This window comes from Lepus europaeus, chromosome 7, assembly GCF_033115175.1.
Source record: "Lepus europaeus isolate LE1 chromosome 7, mLepTim1.pri, whole genome shotgun sequence".
In the NCBI taxonomy this organism is placed as follows: domain Eukaryota; kingdom Metazoa; phylum Chordata; class Mammalia; order Lagomorpha; family Leporidae; genus Lepus; species Lepus europaeus.
Window position 1 is genome coordinate 57,078,322 of NC_084833.1, and position 22,742 is coordinate 57,101,063.

The 22,742-nt window shown below is 49.5% G+C and overlaps 1 protein-coding gene across 2 annotated transcripts in view; it reads right to left on the minus strand.

Moving 5' to 3' along the window:
• Nucleotides 1–11,594, minus strand: part of TUB (TUB bipartite transcription factor) — a 97,617-nt gene extending 86,023 nt beyond the window's left edge. For both annotated transcript variants that reach the window (XM_062196555.1, XM_062196556.1), the window contains exon 1: nt 11,510–11,594. In XM_062196555.1, coding sequence (XP_062052539.1) covers nt 11,510–11,565 — 56 coding nt within the window. In that variant the 5' untranslated portion in view covers nt 11,566–11,594. The remainder of the gene's footprint in view (nt 1–11,509) is intronic.
• Between the last annotated feature and the right edge of the window lie 11,148 nt (nt 11,595–22,742).

A 22,742-nucleotide genomic window follows, 5' to 3' on the forward strand; every position in this document is an offset into this window, starting at 1 on the left:
GCAGGGCCCAAGCACTTGGATCATCCTCCACTGCATTCCTGGGCCACAGCAGAGAGCTGGCCTGGAAGAGGGGCAACCGGGACAGAATCCAGCGCCCCGACCAGGACTAGAACCTGGTGTGCCGGCGCCGCAGGCAGAGGATTAGCCTATTGAGCCACGGCGCCGGCCCTGGCTCCTGGTTTTGGCCAGGCTCAGCCCTAGTCATGGTCACTTAGGGAGTGAACCATCAGATAGATCTGTCTCCTCCTCTCTTTTTCAAATAAATAAATAAATTTAAAAAGATGCCACATCACACATATTAGGATGACAATAAAAAAAATTAAACCCTGGAAATTAGTACTGGTGAACATGTAGAGAAATGGGAACTCTTGTACACTGCTGATAGCATACAAAATGGTGGCAGCTGGTGCAGGAAAGTTCTATGGTTTATTACCAAACCAAATCTAGCATCATGTGACACAGCAATTCCACTTCTAGGAATATACCCAGAACAACTGAGGACAAGAACCCCAACAGGGATTTGCAAACCAGTTTTCACTACAGCATTCTCAGCAGCTTAAACAACTCACATGTCCACCACCCAGTGAATGGAGAAGCACAACGTGGTCTATGCACACAAGGGAATGGTATTCAGTGAAAAAAGAATGAAGTTCTCATATATACATCATGGATGAACCTTGAAAATATTATGCTAAGTGAAATAAACCAGACACAGAAGAAAAATATTGTATGATTCCACTTATGTGAGATATGTAGAACAGGTAAATTCACACAGAAAGTAGACTAGAATTTACTAGGACACAGAAAGACAAGTGAAATCAGTATTAAAAGGTACAGTGTTTCTTTTTTTTTTTTTTATTTTTGACAGGCAGAGTGGACAGTGAGAGACAGAGAGAAAGGTCTTCCTTTTGCCGTTGGTTCACCCTCCAATGGCCGCCGCGGTAGCGCGCTGCGGCCGGCGCACCGCGCTGTTCCGATAGCAGGAGCCAGGTGCTTCTCCTGGTCTCCCATGGGGTGCAGGGCCCAAGCACTTGGGCCATCCTCCACTGCACTCCCTGGCCACAGCAGAGAGCTGGCCTGGAAGAGGGGCAACCGGGACAGGATCGGTGCCCCGACCAGGACTAGAACCCGGTGTGCCGGCGCCGCAAGGCGGAGGATTAGCCTGTTGAGCCACGGCGCCGGCCAGGTACAGTGTTTCTATGCATAGTGACAAAAAGGTTTTGGAAACAGGAATGGCTGCATAACACAGAATGTAACTAATGCTACTGAATTCTAAGTAGAAATCATTGAAACGGCCGATTTCATGTTATATCCATTTTCTCACATTAAACTCAGCTGTATATATTACTATATGCTAGTAATGAACATCAAAATAAGTTGGGTTTTTTTTTTTTTACATAATACAAGGGAATTTTAAAAAGTTCATGGAGAGGCCAGCGCTGTGGCACAGCAGGTTAACGCCCTGGCCTGAAGCACCAGCATCCCATATGGACTCCGGTTCGAGACCCGGCTGCTCCACTTCAGATCCAGCTCTCTGCTATGGCCTGGAAAAGCAGAAGATGGCCCAAGTCCTTGGGCCCCTGCATCCACATGGGAGATTCTGGCTTCGGATTGACACATTTCCGGCCGTTGCGGCCAAATGGGGAGTGAACCATTGGATGGAAGACCTCCTTCTCTCTCTCTCTGCCTCTCCTTTCTCTGTGGAACTCTTTCAAATAAATAAATCTTTTAAAAAAAGAAGTTCATGAAAATATGTATTATGATAAAACCACATGGATTTCAATTTTTTTGGACCAAGATAAACTTACTATTTTTTTTTGCACCAAAATAAGCACATCCTCTTATTCTTTTTTTTTCCCCACAAAAATGTTTTAATTGCCTTCATGCCATTTACAATATTATCGAAAAGTATAAATACTTAGGGGAACACATGCAATACTTCTACCTCTTACAAAAGAGGGAAAGGACCTGTATACTGAACACTATAAAATCCAAGAGAAATAAAGATGATTGCTGTGGACTGAGTGTGGTCTGTCCCTCAAAGGTTCACACGTGGGGAGCATGTGATGGTCCTGGTGTGGTGGCACCTTTAAGAGGTGGGAGGCCTAGGGTCTGGCGCCGTGGCTCACTTGGTTAATCCTCTGCCTGCAGCACTGGCATCCCATATGGGCACTGGGTTCTAGTCCCGGTTGCTCCTCTTCTAGTCCAGCTCTCTGCTGTGGCCCAGGAGGGCAGTGGAGGATGGCCCAAGTGCTTGGGCCCCTGCACCCACATGGGAGACCAGGAAGAAGCGCCTGGCTCCTGGCTCCTGACTCCGGATTGGTGTAGCGCTGGCCATGGCGACCATTTGGGGAGTGAACTATCAGAAGGAAGACCTTTCTAACTCTACTTGTTAAAAAAAAAAAAAAAAAAAAAAAAAAAAAAAAAAAAAAAGAAGAGGTGGGGCCTAGTGCAAGATAGTTAGGTCAGGGGCTCCCTTTGGAAGGGATTAACACTGGTCTTTCAGTGAGCTGGCTGTCCAGACAGAGCTGTTAGAAAGCCATCCCATGCACTTGGCCACTTCATGTGGCTGGTTTCCTTTCCACTTCTCCCCATGCTGTAATGCAGTGAGGAGCCCTTGTTGGGATGCAGTGCCATCCAGCCACCAGGCTGACTAGCCAAACAAACCTTTTTATTTTAAAAAGTATCAGCCTCAGGTATTTTGTTACAGCAACAGAAAACCAACTAATACAATAATCTAAACAGAGATACACCATGTTCATGGGGTAGAAGGTGCATTATTTTTTTTTTCATACTATTTGTTGAACTTTAAAAAAAATTTTTTTTTTGATAGGCAGAGTGGACAGTGAGAGAGAAAGAAACAGAGAGAAAGGTCTTCTTTTTACCACTGGTTCACCCTCCAATGGCACGCTGCGGCCGGCGCACTGCACTGATCTGAAACCAGGAGCCAGGTGCTTCTCCTGGTCTCCCATGCGGGTGCAGGGCCCAAGGACTTGGGCCACCCTCCACTGCACTCCCAGTCATAGCAGAGAGCTAGACTGGAAGAGGAGCAACCAGGACAGAATCCGGCACCCCGACCGGGACTAGAACCCAGTGTGCCAGCGCCGCAGGTGGAGGATTAGCCTACTGAGCCGCGGCGCCGGACGGAAGGTACAGTATTATTAAGATGTTAACTCACCCCAAATCAATATATAGATTCATATAATCTCAATCAAAACCCAAGCAGGTTTTTTTTTTTTTAATCTATTGGTAGAACTTGAAAAACTCATTAATTTAATGTGAAACTGAACAGGACCTAGAATAGTCAAAACAACTTACAGAGAAGAACAAAGTTGATTCTAAATTACCCAATTTCACAACATATTATATAGCTACGGTAATTCAGACAGTGTGCTACTAGTATCAAGAAAGACTGGGGCCGGTGCTGTGGCATGGCTGGTAAAGCCACCACCTGCAGTGCCAGCATCCTATATGGGCACCAATTCGAGTTCCAGATGCTCCACTTCCAATCCAGCTCTCTGCTATGGTCTGGGAAAGCAGTGGAAGATGGCCCAAGTCCTTGGGCTCCTGCACCCACATAGGAGATTCTGGCTTCAGATTAGCACAGCTCCAGTTGTTGTAGCCAACTGGGGAGTGAACCAGTGGATGGAAGACTTTTTTTTTTTTTTTTAATTTATCTGACAGTAGAGTTATAGACAGAGAGAGACAGAGAGAAAGATCTTCCTTCCATTGGTTCACTCCCCAAATGGCCGCTAAGGCCACCACTGCACCAATCCAAAGCCAGGAGCCAGGTGCTTCTTCCTGGTCTCCCCATGGAAGAGGAGCAACTGGGATTAGAACCGGTGCCCATATGGGATACTGGCACAACAGGCGGAGGATTAACCAAGTGAGCCACAGCGCCGGCCTTCTCTGCCTCTTATTCTGTGTAACTAACTTTCGAGTAAATAAGTCTTAAAAAAAAAAAAAAAAAAGATAAACAGACTAATGGAACAGAATAGAGACTAGAGACAACTTACAGAAAGCATACTTTTTTTATGAACATGCAAAAGCAATTCATTGGGAAAAGGAATGTTTTCAATGAATGCTTCTAGAACAATTGGAGGTCCATTTTAAAAAATAAACTTACTAAATATAAGAAGTTAATTCAAATGTAGCACAGACCTAAATTTAAAATGTAAAATTAGAAAACTCTTCAGGAGAAACCCTTTATCACCTTGAGTTAGGCGATGATTCCTTAGATATAACACCAATTTGTAAGAGAATAAATTGATAAATTGGATTTCATCAAAAGTAAAACTCCCTGAAAATACCTCCTTGGGGGGAAACAAGGTAACAGGAAAAAATACTTCAGGTTATATACCTGATAAAGGACATGTATCCAGATTACATATATACAAAAAACTCTCAAAACCTCAGTAATAAGGAAACAACCCAATTTAAAAAATGAGATATTTTAACAGATACTTCCCCAAAGATATATGAGTGGTAAATAAACATAAAAAGATGTTCAATATCACTAGTCACTAGGGAAATGAAAAATCCACAATGATGTGCTATTACATACCTATTAGAATAACTAACGTTGAAAAGATTGTACCAATTTGTCACAGAACGTGAAGGAACTGTCCCAATGCTCAAAGTATCATAAAATAGTTAACTACTTTAGAAAACCTAGGCAGTTTCTCAAAGTTAAATAGACACCTAACATATCCAGCCACCGCACTAAGTAATTGCCCAACAGAAAGAAAACCACATGTCCACATAATGACATGTATATGAATATTTCTGACACGCCAAACCTGAAAACAGCCCAAACTTCTAGCAATAGGCGAACGAATCAGTAAATTATGGTCCATTCATATAAAGGAACAAAACTCAGCAATCAAAACATACGATCTACTGATTCACGTGACAACATGGAAGATTATCAACATAATGATGTCATGTGGATAAAGCCAGGCCAAAAGACAGGTGCGTACTCAAGTACTGCATTTATATAAAGTTCTAGAAAACACACAAGTCAGATCAGGGGTGATCTGAGGCTGAGTGTAGAGATTAGGGGAACAGCAGGATGGAAGTATTACAAAGATATCTAAGGACACTGGCCTCCTCACTGTTCTCCAACACACAAGACACACTCCCACCTCGGGACTTTTGCACTCACTGCTTCCCTCCCATGGAACATTTTTCCCTACGAGCCACAATTTCTTCGTCTCTCCCCACTGTCATGACTCTTCTGAAATTTCACCTATCAGAGTTTCCCAGACCACACTACATGACCCAGAAATTCATACTCCTACTACCCCCATGCAGTCAGACTATCCTCTTAAGTCTTTCTTTTTTGTATTTATCATTTAAGTCACTTAGCATTGACATTATACATATACACATACACATACACATACACATAATGTATACGCACACAGCTGTACCTGTGTCTATCTCCCTCCATTGGACAGTAAGAACTATGCAACCAAGAACTGTTTTATTCACTGCTCTGTCCCCAGCACCCAAAATATGCCCGATATTTAGGAAGCGCTAAAAAAACTACATAACTGTTAAGAGGCAGGTACCACTGTTATCTTTTTGTGATGGGGGCTAAGCCCCTTGTCTGAAATCCCATAACCAATAACTTAAAGAGCTAGGCTTCAAAGCCAATGACTTATCCCAAGTGCTGAGCAGTTACACCACATTGTCTCAGTCTGAGAATCTGAACTTGCAACAATTATCAAACAATGTAATTCTAGCCTCTGTTTAGGGAAACAGAAATCAATTCACTTCTCTCCATGACAACCTGACAATAGCCAAAAACTGAACTAACAACCTTATTCAGGAGTTTGTTGTAATCACACATTAAGAAAAATGTTACATACCCAAGGATGTTAACCACAGAATTTCTTCTAAGAGCAAAGAGCTGGAAAACTACAAGAAAGTGCCTGGGAGGGAGTGACTAAAGCACATTGGAAGTGATGTGGATCAGGAAGAGACAGAAGACCTAATCCCACCTGGTCTGTTTTTCTCAGAGGGGTGGGAGGCGAGGTCGTTTATTAAGAGTGTGGAGCGTGGACAAGGGTCAAGGAGAGTGAGGGAGATATGGGGTGGGGGCGGGGGCGGAGGTTTCAGGGAATGGGAGTGAAGCCAACCGAGACTGACCGCGTAGGTGGTCCAGATGAAGACGAAGATTGTGGAAGTACCAACACTCTGGATGCTGTGTCAATTGTGTATGTGTTCTGGTGACATAAGGGGATGGAGATTCTGACACCACTCCATGCAGGGATGGAGTTGGGCTGAGCACATGTGAGGGCACAGAAAATGCTGGAGTGGAGGCTGGCGCTGTGGCCATCCCAAGGGCATCAGTTCCAGTCCTGAGTCCTTGCTGCTCCACTTCTGATCCAGCTCCCTGCTCATGTGCATGGGAAAGCAGCGTAAGTATTTGGGTCCCTGCACCCACACAGGAGACCAGGATGAAGATCCTGGCTTCTGCCTGGCCCAGCCCTGGCTGTTGCAGGCATTTGGGGAGTGAACCAATATATAGAATATATAGATCTCTCTCTCTCCAACTCTGCTTTCAAACAAATTAAAATTAAAAAGAAGTGCTGGAGTGAAATCATCTAGCGTGCGCTCAGGCTGGAAAGGGAAAGGAAGGAGCAAGCCCAGGAAAAGGCTGGCAGAAAGGTGCAGAGGTGAAGGCCAGCTGCATGGTGTGGCGGGAGCGGTGCCTAAGGAAAACAGCGTGTATAAAATCAAACGTGAAGCAACTCCAAGTGTCAACGCCTAGGAATTTATCCTGTGAATAACTGAAGGGAAGTCTCTAGAATGAGGAGGGCTACACACGATGAGTGCAGAGTGTTAAGGTGGTCATTGACACAGTGCACCGAAGTCTTTCAGGAATGTGCCTGGAGACCGTGCTGTTGAAAACCCTCAGACTGGATGATACCTATTTGGTGCCTGTCATTTTACATACATCACCTCATTTTACTGCTGCAACGATTGGTAGTGCAGATAACAACAGGCAGACAAAATGACTAGACATGTAAAGTTCAAGCTCAATGTTGGGGCCAGCACTGTGGTAGTGGCTTAAGCTGCCATCTGCAATGCAGGCATCTCATTTGGGTGCTGAATCGTGTCCTGGCGGCTCCACTTCCAATCCAGCTCCCTGCTACTGTGCTTGGGAAAGCAGTGGAGGAAGGCCTAAGTATTTGGGTCTGCACTCGTGGGAGATCCAGATGAAGCTCCTGGCTCCTGGCCCAGCCCTGGCTGTTGCGACCATTTGGGGAGTGAAGCAGTGGGTGGAAGACTTCTCTGCCTCTTCCTATCCCTCTGTAACTCCATCTTTCAAATCAATAAATAAATCTTAAAAGAAAATCTATGTCAATATTCTGAGGTTTCACTTGAGTGGAAGGGTAAATAGCCAAAATCAAATCACCAGAGAAAGGTCTGATTTTTTCTTCTTTTAAAAGATTTGAGAAGCTGCGTCACAGATGGGGGGAGGGGGGGCCTTCATCTGCTGGCTCACTTTCCAGATGGCCTCAACGGCTGGAGCTGGGCATATACGAAGCCAGGACCTTCCTCCCAGGCTCCCATGTGGGTGCAGGGGCCCAAGCACCTGGACCAATCACCGCTGCTTTCCCAGGCCATCAGCAGGGAGTTGGATCAGAAGTGGAGCAGCCGGGACTCAAACCGGCGCCCATGTGAGATGCTGACACTGCAGGCAGAAGCTTAACCTGCTATGCCACAGCACCTGCCCCAGAGGTCCGATTTTGAACAGTCAGTTAGGAGTGTTGGTGATTATATCCGCAAGGGGCTAAGGCTCGGCACAAAGGCCTGGGTTACAGACTCGGATTTCGGTATTATAAGCACTGAGTGGATAACCGAGTGACAGCATAGCCTGAGAACAGAATGGAGTGGCAGAGAGCAGGGCTTGGGCATGCTGCTCACATCTGGACAGTGGGCACCACAAAGCACAGGACTCCCACAACATGAAGGCCGTGTGTGGTGGCAGACTCAGAAGAGGCCACACACTCTGCAGCTGAAGTAAGGCTCATTTCCTCACCTCTTGAATGCAGGCTGGCGTTCCGACTGCCTCTGGGCAATAAACTTGGCCAAACTGAGTTCCAAACCAAGGCCTCCAGAGGCTTCTCAGCCTGTGATCTCTCACCAGAAAGCTTCCCACCACATGAACAAAACCAGGTGATGCTGCTACAGATGACAGCAGGCAGAGAGAGGCCTGGGCGGAGGCACTATGGAGAACAGACCACACCCACAGCCCCAGAAGCAAAGAAGGACACAGCTGCAATGAATATACCGCAGACAGGTCAACTTGGGGACTCGGAAAGGTGTCTCCCCAGTTCAGGGATGTGGAGGGCGGAAGCCAAACAGGGTTGGAAAGTGAAGGTTAACTGCACAGTGGTTATTGGGTGAGGAAGACGGATGGGAGCACAAAAATAAATAAGTCACATTTTATCACCTGTGTACCCTACACATGTGCTGCTTGTGTCATATTTTAAACAGCTTTATTGGCTGGCGCCATGGCTTAACAGGCTAATCCTCCACCTTGCGGCACCGGCACACTGGGTTCTAGTCCCAGTCCGGCCGCCGGATTCTATCCCGGTTGCCCCTCTTCCAGGCCAGCTCTCTGCTGTGGCCCGGGAAGGCAGTGGAGGATGGCCCAAGTGCTTGGGAGACCAGGAGAAGCACCTGGCTCCTGGCTTCGGATCAGCACGATGCGCCAGCCACAGCGGCCATTGGAGGGTGAACCAACAGCAAAAAGGAAGACCTTTGTCTCTGTCTCTCTCTCACTATCCACTCTGCCTCTATTTAAAAAAAAAAAAAAAAAGCTTTATTGAGGACTGGGTACTGTTCAAACAGCATTTATATTTTAAAACACAAATACAGATTGGAAAATGGAGGTGGGTGGTGTGCACCACTGAGTGGTCCCAGGGACAGCCAAACCAGCTGTACTACAACCACTTGGGAAGTCACACACAACCACTAAGTGCAGAGTTCTGCTCCTGATACTTTTATTACATTATCTGGAGCAAGGCGTGTTCTTCCCTAGGTGTTGAGCATGTCAGGGCGAGAAGAGTTCTGAAGACAGAACTCCAGGAAATGCTTTTTTTTTTTTTTTAAAGAAAAAAATTATTTATTTGAAAGGTGAAGTTACACAGGCAGAGGCAGAGAAAGAGAGAGGTCTTCCATCCACTAGTTCACTCCCCAGTTGGCCACAACAGCCAGAGCTGGGCTGATCCGAAGCCAGGAGCCAGGAGTTTCTTCTGGGTCTCCCACACAGGTGCAGGGGCCCAAGGACTTGGGCCATCTTCCACTGCTTTCCCAGGCCATAGCAGGGAACTGGATCGGAAGTGGAGTATCCAGGACTCAAACTGGTGCCCAGGGCCAGCGCTGTGGCGCAGCGGGTTAAAGCCTTGGCCTAAAGTGCCGGCATCCTATGGGATGCCAGTTCTAGTCCTGGCTGCTCCTCTTCCCATCCAGCTCTCTGCTATGGCCTGGAATAGCAGTGAAAGATGGCCCAAGCCCTTGGGCCCCTGCACTCATGTGGGAGACCCGGAAGATGCTCCTGGCTTCGGAATGGCGTAGCTCCGGCTGTTGCAGCCATTTAGGGAGTGAACCAGTGCATGGAAAACCTCTCTGTCTCTACCTCTCTTTGTAACTGTCTTTCAAATAAATAAAATAAATCTTAAAAAAAAAAAAATTGGTGCCCATATGGGATGCTGGCTCTACAGGCAGCAGCTTCACCTGCTACACCACAGCACCAGGCCCAAGAAAGTCTTTCATTTGGTGATCTAAACAGGAGAACAATTTTTCAAGTCAAGCTTTTGTAGAAAACTAGAAACGTTTATGACATTTACATTTATAAAATTAACCCAATAGAGATAGGTACGACTTCCGACTATGTCCCAGGCTGTACACTAAGCCTTTATTAACTTCATTTGACATTCATATCAGTTCCTTAAGTTAGAGATGAAGAAACTGAGACCTAGAGAGGGGAATTTGTCCTGTTAGCTAGGTGGAGTCAAGCTCTTAGTCCAGGTTGTCTAACTCCAGAGTCTCCCACACACTTTTGATCCTCCCACACACACAAAAAATTTAGTATGTAGAATTAGCTCCATGTTCAGTTTGTCTCCCATATATGTCCTAAACCTTTTACACAGGTCATGCTTATTTCTTCTAGAATCTAGGCTGTGAGCTCATCAGGGGGAAGGGATTATGCCTTATCTTCTTATCTCCACGGCCCAACACAGTTTGCACTCAATACACATTTATTGAATAGGTATATGGATGCATGATTTGTGACCTGGACACACACAACCTTATACCTTTTGTCATATTAATATTTCGGTAATTTTAGAGTTCTCCTGCACAGACAGCACTTTGCTTTTTAAAAGGGCACGTCCACTGGAACTGGGAGGCAAACAGCAGGTTGCCGGGGCTGCTGAGGACAGAGGATGCACCAATTCATACCGGATTGGTATTTTTCCCCCCACAAAGGCAATGGAAGCAAACAGGTGGGCCAGCTGCACCTATCTTGAGAAGACAGGCCGAACTTGTGATAGGTTTACAGGCTGAGCTAAGCAGTAGTAGGGAAGGGAAGAGGAGCATGGAGGCGACAGGTGGGATCGATGAGGGCGAGGTCCCAGGGGAACTAGGCTCTGGCAAGAGGCACACCTGTTCCTCTGAATCTAGAAAAAAAAAAACCACGGGCGCCTAAACGCCGCGTGAAGAGGAGAGCAGCAAGACTTGGCGCAGGTGAAGGCGGCCCAGCGCACCAAGTTTTTCTGTCAGCCCTCACCAGTTAGAGACGAATCAGAAAAATTAACTCCAGGATTCTGGAGATTGATACAGGGTTGCGAACTTTAAGAACAATTACTCTCCACTAGCCATCATGGTTTCATCGGGAACAAGAGTGGCGCCTAACACACCCAGAAAGGCAGAGCGAACATAATCTCAGGACAAATCCACGCGGCTTTACGGCCACCTCCCTCCGCTGTCCGTGCGCTCCCATGTCGCCCGTAGGGTGATGCCCTCCTCCTCCTCCTCCTCCTCCTCCAGTCCAAGAAGCGCCGAGAGCGCGGCTCCCAACCGCCCACGCCGCGGCCGCTCCTCGTCTTCGCCCGGCTCCTCGCCCCGACGCCGGCCGCGGCCCTCCAGCCGGGCGAGGCCTGGAGCCGAGGGGCGCCCCCCGCACCCCAGCCCTCCACGCCCTTCGCGCCACTCCAGGGAGGACCGACCCTAGCCCGGGCTGGGGGCGGGGTGGCAGCTCGCGGGTCGCCAGGTCGCAGTGGCCGCGTGCCCTCCGCCGGAGGTGCGAGGATGCTCTGGCTCGGGCTCCGCCGAGGCTCTGGGACCCATTCCCGAATGCCCGCGTCCACCGCAGGGGTCTGGGCGCTTGCACTCGCCCTCACCCCGAGGCCCGCTCCTCCGGCGGAGTGCGGGCGCCCGCGCAGGCCCCCTGGAGGGGCCACCAAGCCCCCTGGCCGGGCGCGCGCCCTACCTGTCGTAGCTCCAGCGGCTGTAGGACAGGCTCCGGTGGCTGCTGACACCCTCCATCGCCGCCTCGGGCTCGGCTCCGGGCTCGGCGGGCGGCGGCGGCGGCGGCGGCTGCGCGGGGCTCGGCGCGCGCTCGCGGGCTTCGAGCCGAGCGGGGCGCGGGCGGAGGACTGTACCATTCGCCCCCGCGGGGGGGTGACCCCCGGCTCCGCCAGGACGCGCGGGCTGCAGGGACCCGGACCCGCGGGACTGCCTCCCCGGCGCGGGCGTCCCGCGGGGGCGCGGCTGCTGCAGCCCTGGCGGCTTATTTATTTATTTCCGTAGTGCGCGGCGCGTCGCCATGGCAACCGCTTCGTCTCCTCCAGCGTCACCTGGGCCCGGCTGCTTTCAAACCTTCCCGGGACAGGGAGCGCGAAGAGGCTGCAGCCGGTGTTGGCGTGGGCGTCCCGGACACGCTCCCACGCTTCAGAAGCTTCTGGTAGAACGGCGCGCGTGGGAGCCCACATCCCTTCGCCCCCTTCCCGGGAATGGGAATGTCCACGCCCACGCCCCCCATTTCCTGGATTCGCGCGTCTTCCCGCCCCTTTCCCCCAGCGCGGAAGTCCCTCTTCAGCCTCTTCCCCTCCTCTCTTCAAATTGCCTCCCCCTACCCTGGAGGCAACTCCAATCCTCCTTCAGACCCCCCCACCTCCCCGGTTCTCTGGGCTCCTCGGTCTAGCATGGCCCTTTAAACACGCATTTCTAGGCCATCTCGTTCTGTCTGGGTCCCTTTGTGCTTTCTCTTCATTACTACGAAAAACCCACTGGAAAAAATCCAGCAGTCTTGGCCCAGCAGGGGCAGAATGTCTTTTTCTGTACCTGGCTGACCCCAAGGGAAGGCTACGGAGAGAGGGGACAACTTGGAGCCTTTCCATCCCCGGGCCGCTTTCCCTTCCCTTCCCCCAGTCTGTCCCTGGGGGATTTAGGGCTCTAATCCTCCTGCAGAGGTCACAGGAGCCTAAGAAGGGCCTTTCCCTGCAGCTGCTGAGGGGAGGCTGCGCTAATTTCCCGCTCAGGTCAGGTCTAGGTCGGGTGGCAGAGCCAAGTTCCTTGGAGGCAGAGTGCAGGGAAGCAGGTTGGAGCTGCACGAATCCCCGGATCCCGCTGACTCCCGAGAAAGTGGAGTTAGCCCTCTGGATTACAGAGGTTGCAACTGACAGAGCACCTGTTGCAGCCAGCCGGCCAGTGGGTTGTTTGGCCTGCACAGGGCTTTTTCATTGAGTAAATTGAACACTGAACAAGGGAAGATTTACCACATCTAGCTCTCTATCTGGAAAACTAAGCACATCAGACATGTAAGGTACTTCCAGAAGTTTGTAGGAAATGCGTATTATGAAAAAAAAAACGGGCCCAGGCTGTGTTGTCAAGATTAAGTAGCAACCTGCAGCGCTGGCATCCCTATGGGCTCATGATCTGGCTGCTCCACTTCTGATCCAGCTCCCTGCTAATGGCCTGGGACAAGCAGCAGGTGATGGCCCAGGTGCTTGGGCCCATGCACTCATGTGGAAGACCTGGATAAAGCTCTGGGCTTCAGGCTGGGCCAGCTCTAGCCATTGCAGCCATCTGGGGAGTGAACCAGTGAATGGAAGCACTCTCTTGCTCTCTCTCTTTCTCTTGGCCTCTCTCTGTAGCTCTTTCAAATAAGTAACTAAATCTTTAAAAACAACAATAGGGCGGGCATTGTTGTGTAGCAGGTAAAGCTGCTGCCTGCTGTGCCAGCATCCCATATGTGAACCAGTTCGAGTCCTGGCAGCTCCACTTCTGATACAGCTCCCTGCTAATGTACCTGGGAAAGCAGTAGCGGATGACCCAAGTGCTTAGGCCTGAGCACCCATGTGGGAGACCCAGAAGAAGCTCTTGGTTCTTGGCTTTGGCCTGGCCCAGCCCTGGCCATTGCAGCCATTTGGGAAGTGAAACAGCTGATGGAAGACCTCTCTCTCTGTCTGTCTCTGTCTCTCTCTAACTCTGCCTTTCAACTAAAAAAACAAATAAACAAAAAAACAAAAAAATAACAAACTAGATTCTATCTCCTCAGGAAGACAACTCTTGCAGACAAGAGTTATGCAGCTGTCATACCCCTGCCTCCAAAACCTGATTCCCCCCCCTCCCCCCGCTGAGAAGTGCAAACAAGAAGCCCAAGGCCAGGTGTCCTGAACCAGGGCTGAACGCTGTAGGGGAGCTCTACTCTAGCCATTGCTAGAGCAAATCTAGGCTAGGCAGATGAAAGAGCCTAACAAAACCTCAGAAAGGGGACTCTCGAACCAAAGCTAGGAGCTGTGTGTCTGCATTTTGTGCAAGGGCTGATGTGTGGAAGTTCTAAAGCATGGTTGCAAAATTTTGGACATTCCTCGAGACGTATGTTTCTGGGAGAGCCAACATGCAATGGGGAAAACCCAACATCAAGTCCTGGGACCAAGGGTTCATCATGGAAATGAGGGACAAGGATCTGGGGGTCTACGTCCAGAGAACAAAACCCGGAAAGGGGAAAAAACCATTTTGGTGCAGCAGAGGTGAAGAGCTATAAACCACTCCCTGTGCTAAAACAAGGTCCATATTCTCCAGAGGAAAACTATGGGAAAAAAGCACCATTGCCTAGAACCAACTGCAGTGTGCACGTGCCCCCATGGTCCACATCCTCCCTTTAGTTTCTGTTCCCACTGCCACCCTGTTTTAACTCTACAGGAGGCAACATTCCCCCCTTTAACACTCTAGTCCTGGTAGACACAATCCCATGTTCCCCCAGTACAACTAGGCTGTTATTGGAGGGCTGGATCTTAAACACTTCATTCATGTTAAAGGAAAGACAATACAAAATAGGAAACAGGAAAATAAACAGAGCCATCACATACAAAGCACAACCCTGCACCTTCCCTCTGGCCACCTGCAGATGGCTGTACTGATTCTTTTTTTTTTTTTTTTTTTTTTGACAGGCAGAGTGGACAGTGAGAGAGAGACAGAGAGAAAGGTCTTCCTTTTTGCCGTTGGTTCACCCTCCAATGGCCGCTGTGGCCAGCGCACTGCGCTGATCCGAAGCCGGGAGCCAGGTGCTGGTCTCCCATGGGGTGCAGGGCCCAAGCACTTGGGCCATTCTCCTCTGCACTCCTGGGCCACAGCAGAGAGCTGGCCTGGAAGAGGGGCAACCAGGACAGAATCTGGTGCCCGGACCGGGACTAGAACCCAGTGTGCCGTCGCCACTAGGCGGAGGATTAGCCTATTGAGCCGCGGTGCTGGCCTATATACTGTACTGATTCTAAAATATGGAGTCTCCTACAGGATTTCCTCCCTAGAAATCCTGACTCCAGCACACCCAAAGTCAAGAGGTGAAGATGGGCATTTCTGTTCTGAGACGGGATCCATGTCCAGATGACTGGCACTTTGACCTTTCCAGTTGGTGAGCCGATCCTATGCCCAGCCGCCAGGGTGGCTTCGCTGGTAGAGGCCCAGTTGAGTGTCTGCCTTGAGGTGTCATCCATGAAATCTTGCTGTGGACTGAATGTGTCTCCCCAAATTTCCTATGTTGAAACCCAGTTCCCAAGGTGATGGTATTGGGGAGCTATTGGGTCATGAATGGGATCAGTGCCCTTATAAAAGAGGCCTGAGAAAGTTTCCTAGCCCTTCCTCCATGTAAGGGAGAGGACAGACTTCTGTTAACTAGGAAGCATGTCCTGGCCAACCAAGTCTGCTGGTGCCCTGACCCTGACCTTGGCCACCCCATCCTCCAGACTATAGGTAGTGCACTGCTGTTGTTTACTAACCACCCAGCTTCTGGTATTTTTGTTAAAGCAGACCAAACAGACCAAGCCCACCTTCACTGCATTCACTCTTGCCCTACTATGTGTCTCTCCCCACAGAGCACCCTCTCAGTCCTCCCCGGAGTCCTCAGGTCTTCCTGCAAGTGAAAGAGGAGACAGGGACTTGACCTGTCCACAGAAATGGACAGGTCACTTTTCTTAGCATCCCTAACTCTGCTGCTGAGGTGGGAGTGAGCGTTCCATCTCCCCCAGGTAAACAGTGCATACTCGACAGCTCTCGCTCTCAGTGCCTGCTGTGGGCTGTTTGGAAGCCCAAGTAAGGGGCCAGGCAGAGTTGGCAGCTGAATGGGCAAAGATAGGAGTCAAACTCAAAGCTCAACCATCAGTCCCCAGGGTGTGTGTGTTGGGGGAAGAGGGAGAGGAAAAACTCTTAAAACTCACAGTAGAGATAGCAAATTTGAAAGCCATGGATTTTAAGAGCCATTGCAAGAGCAGGGGCTGTGTGTGTAGTGAAAAGTTTACTGAGTATTGGGAACTAAAGTTTGGGCATTGAAAAAAACAAAAGATTTGGGGAAAATGTTTGCCTGTATGCTTTTTCTGATGTTAGTATTATATTTTCGTGGCTGGCACTGTGGCACAATGGGTAAAGCCATCACCTGCAGTGCCAGCATTCCATATATTGCATTTTCTTTCACTAAGAGAGCAGAGACGGATACTATTTACAAACCATAGTTTGGCTTCGGCTTTGTTGGAAGTCCTGGTCACTAAATGCCATTTCTGGTATGCCTGAACTTGTGAATGGCCAATGATCATGTGGCCATAGCCATAGCCATCATCTCTAACCTGCAGGTAATAACCAAAGCATGAATAAGGCATGCTGTTTGGATTTAGTAATATCTGATTTTTCACCTTCAAATACAGGCATGCACCTAGGTAGAACTTGGAGGGAAAAATCACCTCGTGCTTTCTAGGTTGCAATTCCACCACATGTTTTTATAACTGCAGAGTTATATGTTGCAATATGTACAATGATGGTGAGAGCTCTTAATTTGATGTACCAAAAAATAAGAATTTTTAAGAAGTTCAATCTAAAAAGAGATGGGCAGTTAATTCAAGTATTTAAACAGAGGGCTACCTAGAGAACTTTAGAAAGACTATTATGTTCATTCTGAGCCACAAATATGGCTAATGATGTAAATAACAAAACATAGAGTTAACAGGAAGAGCTGAGACAGAAGAAACCCCAAGGAAGCCAGCATGGTGTAGGAGGTAGAAGTAACAAAAGCTAACAGTCCTGAAGGCAGGATACTCACAGAGTTTCATGTCCTTAGATGGGTGTTGGAAAATGCCGTGGAAAGTTCTGCGCTCCTCACAAGGGAGATGAAAGGGCTCAGAAGACTGGTAGATCCAGGTGGGCTCCAGTGTTCGGTGAGGAGGGTGCAAAGGACGTGGGCCAGGTGAGCAGAGGTCAGGATGGGAGGGCAACAGGGCAGAGGTGAGAGAGCATGAGGACAAGGACCAGTTGAGGTAGGTCAGTTCTCACGGAGTGGCATCATGGCTCAGATGTGTCCCCTTTCCCTTGGTGACAGGAAGACATGGAAATCCAAGCCCAGACAGGCATGGGGAGTGTCAGGGGCCCCCAGGCCACCCCTGCAGGGTAGGATGACTCAGAGAGCTCAGCATTTGATTTATTACAGGGAAAGGGTTCTGTGTCGGTGTCTCCAAGACCAACTTCAAGCTCCATGATTCACTAGGACTTGTAGGACTGAGAAAACACCGTTTTACTCACAGTTATGGCTTGTAACAGTGAAAAAACACAAATAACAGTTTGCAAAGGCAAAGGCTGTAGAGTGAAGCTAGCAAAAACCCCATGGAGCTCCCAGGGGGCCCCTCCCAGGGGTGTTGCATGAGGACTCAATTCTCCCAGCAACAACGTGTGACAAACACACGGGCAGTGTTGCCATCAGGGATGCTCCCTCAAGCTGTGGTGTCCTGTTCTTATTTATTTTTAAACTCTACTTATTTTGTTACTTGAAATGCAGGGAGACAGAGACAGACATAGAGAGAAGCTAGACATACAGAGAGTCCTCCACTGGTTCACTCCCCAAATGCCCATAACAGCCAGGGTTGGGCCAGGCTAAACTCAATCCAGGTTTCCTTCCTAGGTGGCAGGGACCCAAGTACTTGAGCCATCATCTGCTGCCTCCCAGAGTACGCAGTAGCACGAAGCTGGAACGGACAGCAGAGCTGGGACTTGACCCAGGCCACCCAATATGGGAGAGGGTCATCTCAAGTGGCAGCTGAACTGCTGCACACAATGCCCATCCTGGTGTCCAGTTTCCAGGGAGGGTCAGTCTTGTGGACATGCAGTTCCTCTAGGACTGACCTCAGCTTTCTATCTCCCCACTGTGACCCAGAGCAAAAACAAGAGTTTGGGGTAAGTCATTTTGCTAGGATAAGCTTATCTAGTCAAACTGGTAAAGCAAACACACAACAACTAGCACTTGTACCTCTTCTCCAAAAGACTGGCTGCTGGAGCCACTTTGCTCACCTACACAAAGAGCCACGGGTACCCAGGAAATTACTTTCACCCTGGGATGGCCCTTGCCTAACCCTGGACAGGTGTGGGAGCAATACAGTGTGGCATCTTTATTCTCTGTGTGGACACAGAGATCTAGCTTGCACTCTAGAAGTTTCCAGCAGGATCATGACGACTCTAACCTCTGTGGGACTTCTGCCTCTTTCTGCTCTCTCCAGCCACATTTCAGCAGTATGCTGGAGCTGGCCAGTAGCAGGGGCCTATTGTAGCAACTCTTCCCAATTCCATGTCCAGAGATGCCACGCTGATAGCTTTAAACTGGTCATGGTGGGAGTATTCACTATGGAATGTTCATAGAAACTGGCAATTGCTATAATTCCAGGCTTATTTATTTTCATCTCAGAAAGTCTGGTGTTAATCATTTCCATCACACACTGGGGCATTTCTTAATAAATCACTTGTGTCTGAGCATTTATTTCAGAGTCTGCTTCCACAGTACTCAACCTAAGATGGGAACCAGCCTGGTCAGGAGGCTCAGGAGCCTCAGGGAGGTAGGTAGGCTGGAACACATTTCTCATATGAGATCAGAGAACACACTCCCTAATTTGTAAATGTGAACCGAAGCATTAAAGGCACTGTCAGCAGGCTCAAGCTGAGCACCAGCTGTCCAACCCGTGGGCTCTATGACCCGGCAGTCCAAAAGCACCAGAGGTCTCTGCAGTAGTAAGAACACTGTGTGGTCTCTAGAAGGCCGTGTGGAGCTGTCATCTCTGGAGTTTGGCCCTGCTTTCTACACCCGAGAAGTACTCATAATTGGAAAAGGGGTTCATGGTGTGCTCCTGGGGCCCAACAGAGCTTGAAGACCTGACAATGGGACATCATACTCTATACTAGAGCTGCCCTCTGTGGTCTGGGACAGCAGCTGACCTAGCAGTGCACTGTATGGTAACAGGGACACACCTAGGATTGGATCTCAGGTGGGGGGCACAAGGAAACTACAGGAAGAGGCGATTCAGACTCCCTGCCATGAGGCCCTGCGGCACCTGCTGCTCCCTCTGCTCACAGGTTCATGGATATGAGGGTATTTCTCACTATCAGTGCTATAGAAGGGAAGAGATCGGAGTCTGTAGGCTGGCTACAGTGGCAAGAATGGAAAATGAAAGGCTGCTGTACTCGAGAGGTCGAGCGAGTGGGAAAGGCCTTGGGCAGGACACTTGGCCAGCAACTTTGCATGCAGGGACATCATGCACGAGCTATAGATGCTCACAGGCTGTGGGGTGGTGGAGAGGAAGGTGACTGGTTGGTTAGAGGCCTGGGAGAAACAGAACTGGAACACGGGAGAAGGAAGTGTGGAGAAAAGGCCTAGTGGGGTGGAGCCATATTGTGTAGCTGTGTGTGTCTCAGGTCAGTGCCCTGCAGGAAGCATCTGTGTGGACCAGGTATACAGAGTGACCTGCCTGTGGGCCATCTGTTTCTTTTATTTTTTTCTTTTTTTAAAAAAATTTTATTTATTTATTTGAGAGATTACAAAGAGAGGGAGAGAGAGGTCTTCTATCCACGGGTTCACTCCCCAAATAGCCGCAATGGCCAGAGCTGCGCTGATCTGGAGCCAGGAGCTTCTTCAGGTCTCCTATGCAGGTGCAGGGGCCCAAGCACTTGGGCCATCTTCTACTGCTTTCCCAGGCCACAGCAGAGAGCTGGATTGGAAGAGGAGCAGCTGGGACTAGAACTGGCGCCCATATGGGATGCTGGTGCTTCAGGCCAGAGCTTTAAGCCTCTTCACCACAACGCTGGCCCCCGGGCCATCTGTTTTATCCTTGACTAAGCACTGGGACTCTTGGGTGGGGTGGGAATGTGGCAGAGACGAAGGCACTGCACAGGCCCAGCAACACAGACACCCTCTAGCTGAGGCTGACTTAGCCACTGCTGCTACTGAACACTCAACCTGCACTGGCGCAGATTGGCTCCTCACCAAGTGTCGCCCCCTGGAGGCGACAGGGCCAGCCCTTGGTCACATCGGGCTCCTTCCACCCCGAAGAGGGCAGCGGTTTGTCCTTTGTGGCATAAGCACTTTTTCTGAATATGGGCTACCTCTCATGCCGCCATGCTTTGTGTGGCATAGAGAGTGTCTAACGCAGCAACCTGGGATCCTGCTTGGTGAGGCCTCAGCTCAAGGGTCCATGTTATGGGAAAGGATATGACAAGTCTTCTAGCCCAAGGGGTCTTCCCATCTGCAGCAAACCTGGAAGCAGAGGGTAGGAAGTGGAAACGGCCTGAGGAGCCAGCTTTGGGATGACACTGTGTGGACATGGCCACTGTCCCCCAGCCTGTAGCATGTGATTAAGCTATTAGATGATACATGGATGGGGTGCTTTAAAAGGTGTGGAAAAATAGAAGTAAAAAGATAAATTGACTTTGGTGTAAAACATTTTGAAATCCATGCAGCTTTTCAGAACAGGCATTTCCCATGAACTTTTGGAAGACCTTCATATATACTGTGTCCCTAGTAGTAAGAATACTCAGGGCTGGGGCTGGTACCGTGGCATAGGTTAAGCTTCCACCTGCCATGCTGGTATCCCATGTGGGCACTGGTTTGATTCTGGCTGCTCTGCTTCTGGTCCAGCTCCCTGCTAAAGGTCTGGGCAAGCAGTGGAGGATGGGTCATGTGCTTGGGCCCCTGCACTCACATGGGAGACCCAGAAGCTCCTGGCTCCTGGCTTTGGGTCAGCCCAGCTCCAGCCGTTGTGGCCATTTGGGGAGTGAACCAGTGGATGGAAGACCTCTCTCTGTCTCTTCCTTTCTCTGTAACTCTGCACTCTTCCTCTGTCTGTAGCTCTTCTTAAATAAATGAAATAAATCTTTAAAAAAAAGTAACCAAGGGGTGGAAAGTAGGATCGGTCCTTCACTCACCAGCTGGCTCTGTGCAAACTGTGCTCCCATTACTGCAACTGGCTCTGTTGGATCCAATGTCCTAAGACTCAGGGGGAGTCTTCCACTGGTTCACATGGGAAACTTGCTGCTAAATCTCCTGCTGAGGCCCTGTGGGCTCCTCCTGTCTGTGGACCATCAGGCAAAGAGAAGTCAGCATAGTGGAGTGGGCAATAAACCCCTGTTGTCCGTAGTAGCTCCGGTCACTGAAGCGGAATGTGGTCAGGCAGGATTCATCTGGAACTTGGGTGTGGGAATGTCTCTTGGTGCTTTTAGGCTTGGTGATAACAGCGAGCAGGCAATCACAGCCAACAAAGCACGAGGATGGTGAACTATCCAGGGCTCAGACCTGCAGGATGAGCAACCCTGTGGCAGCGACAATGTTGACCAGGGGTGAGACACATCTACAGTGGGTGGTGAGGGAGGGAGGGAGATGAAGAATACAGTATTAACTGCAGCTGCTGCAGGGGACTTCATTCATCCTGCGAACCCCTCTGTGAAAGCCCTTGCAGCTGACTGTCTCCTTAAAGAGTCAGAGTCAGGGCGGACTCCCTGGGGGGGGGCACGAGCAGATCCGAGCAGTCCGAGGTGTGCACCTCTACAGACACTTGCCACCGCGCCCGGCCTGACTTCAGCCCAGCAGTGGCAACGGTTTCTATGCCCGCTGCATGCATCCCCCCTTCATGCCCTCCTAGTCAGCTAAGGGCCCAGTCCACCTGCCCATGCAGGCGCTAAGTGTGAGGAAGTTAACCCCCTGAGGGTTCTTCAGCCACTGGGGAAATCGGCTAGGTGCCTGGCCCTCCAGTGTCTCAGTGAGAGACTCACAGTTCCTTGGAGGGAGGCTCCTCGGTGGGACTGAGTCCCCACTGTCACAGACACAACCAGTGTAATACTTCAGGTTGTATTAGGTTCGCTCTGCCCTTGTCCCCACTGACTTTTGTCTTTGGCGCATGTTGTGGGCTGGTTGTGCTCCCCCGAAGGACATGTGGAAGTCCTAGGCCTTGAAGGTGACCTTATTTGAAAATTCAGGTCTTTGCACATGTGATCAAATTAACATGGGCTCATTAGAGTGGGCCCTAACCCAGTGTGACTGGTGACCCTCTAAGAAGAAGGAAGTCTGCACTCAGACACACGAGAACGCTATGTGACAACGGAGTTGGGAACTGAAGTGCTGTCACCTGCAAGCCAAGGGATGTCTGGGGCTACTGCAAGCTAGAAGGGCAGAGGAGGATCCTCTCCTCCAGGCTCTGGTGGGAGTAGGGCTCCACAAATACTGATTTTGTTCTGGTAGCTTCCAGAACTGTGTGAACTTTTGTTTTAAGTCACCAAGGTTGTGGTATTGAAGACCATCCTAGGACTCTAAAACAGACCATCTTGCACATAAACCACAACCCCCCAGTGCTGGTGACTCTTGCAGGGGAACTAAACCAAATATGTTCTCTCTGCAGCTGATGTTTCAGATATAGATCTGAGGCTTCTATTCTCAGCTAACGGTTACTTCAATCTATTCTTCCAGTCCCGGTCAGCTAGGCAACTTTACTTGGACTGCTGGATGTTATCCTACCTCGAACCTCTCACTTCTCCAATCTCCAGAATTTGGCAAGAGCACCCACTTAGCTGCTAGCACCTGTAGTACTAATGAAAAGGCCAGGTTGCCTTATAAGGGTACTTCAAAAAGGTTAAGTTCAATTCATGCATAGGTTTTTCACAACATGCATGTCCATGAACTTTCTGAAACCATTGTATAAGGGTCCCAGGGCCTTCCCTTGGATTTAGAGCTCCAGAAACCTCATTTTGGTGGTCAAAGCCTGAGCCAGGGTTCTTGGGCAGCAGAATTTTTGTACAGAGGGACTTGTAGATTACAATCTGACTGGAAGGAGAGTGGGCCCAGGAGGTGTACTTGAAACTCTGTTTCCAAATGGAAACATCAAATGGATGATGTGTTTATTTGGAGGGATTTTGTGGTGGAGACAGAGAAA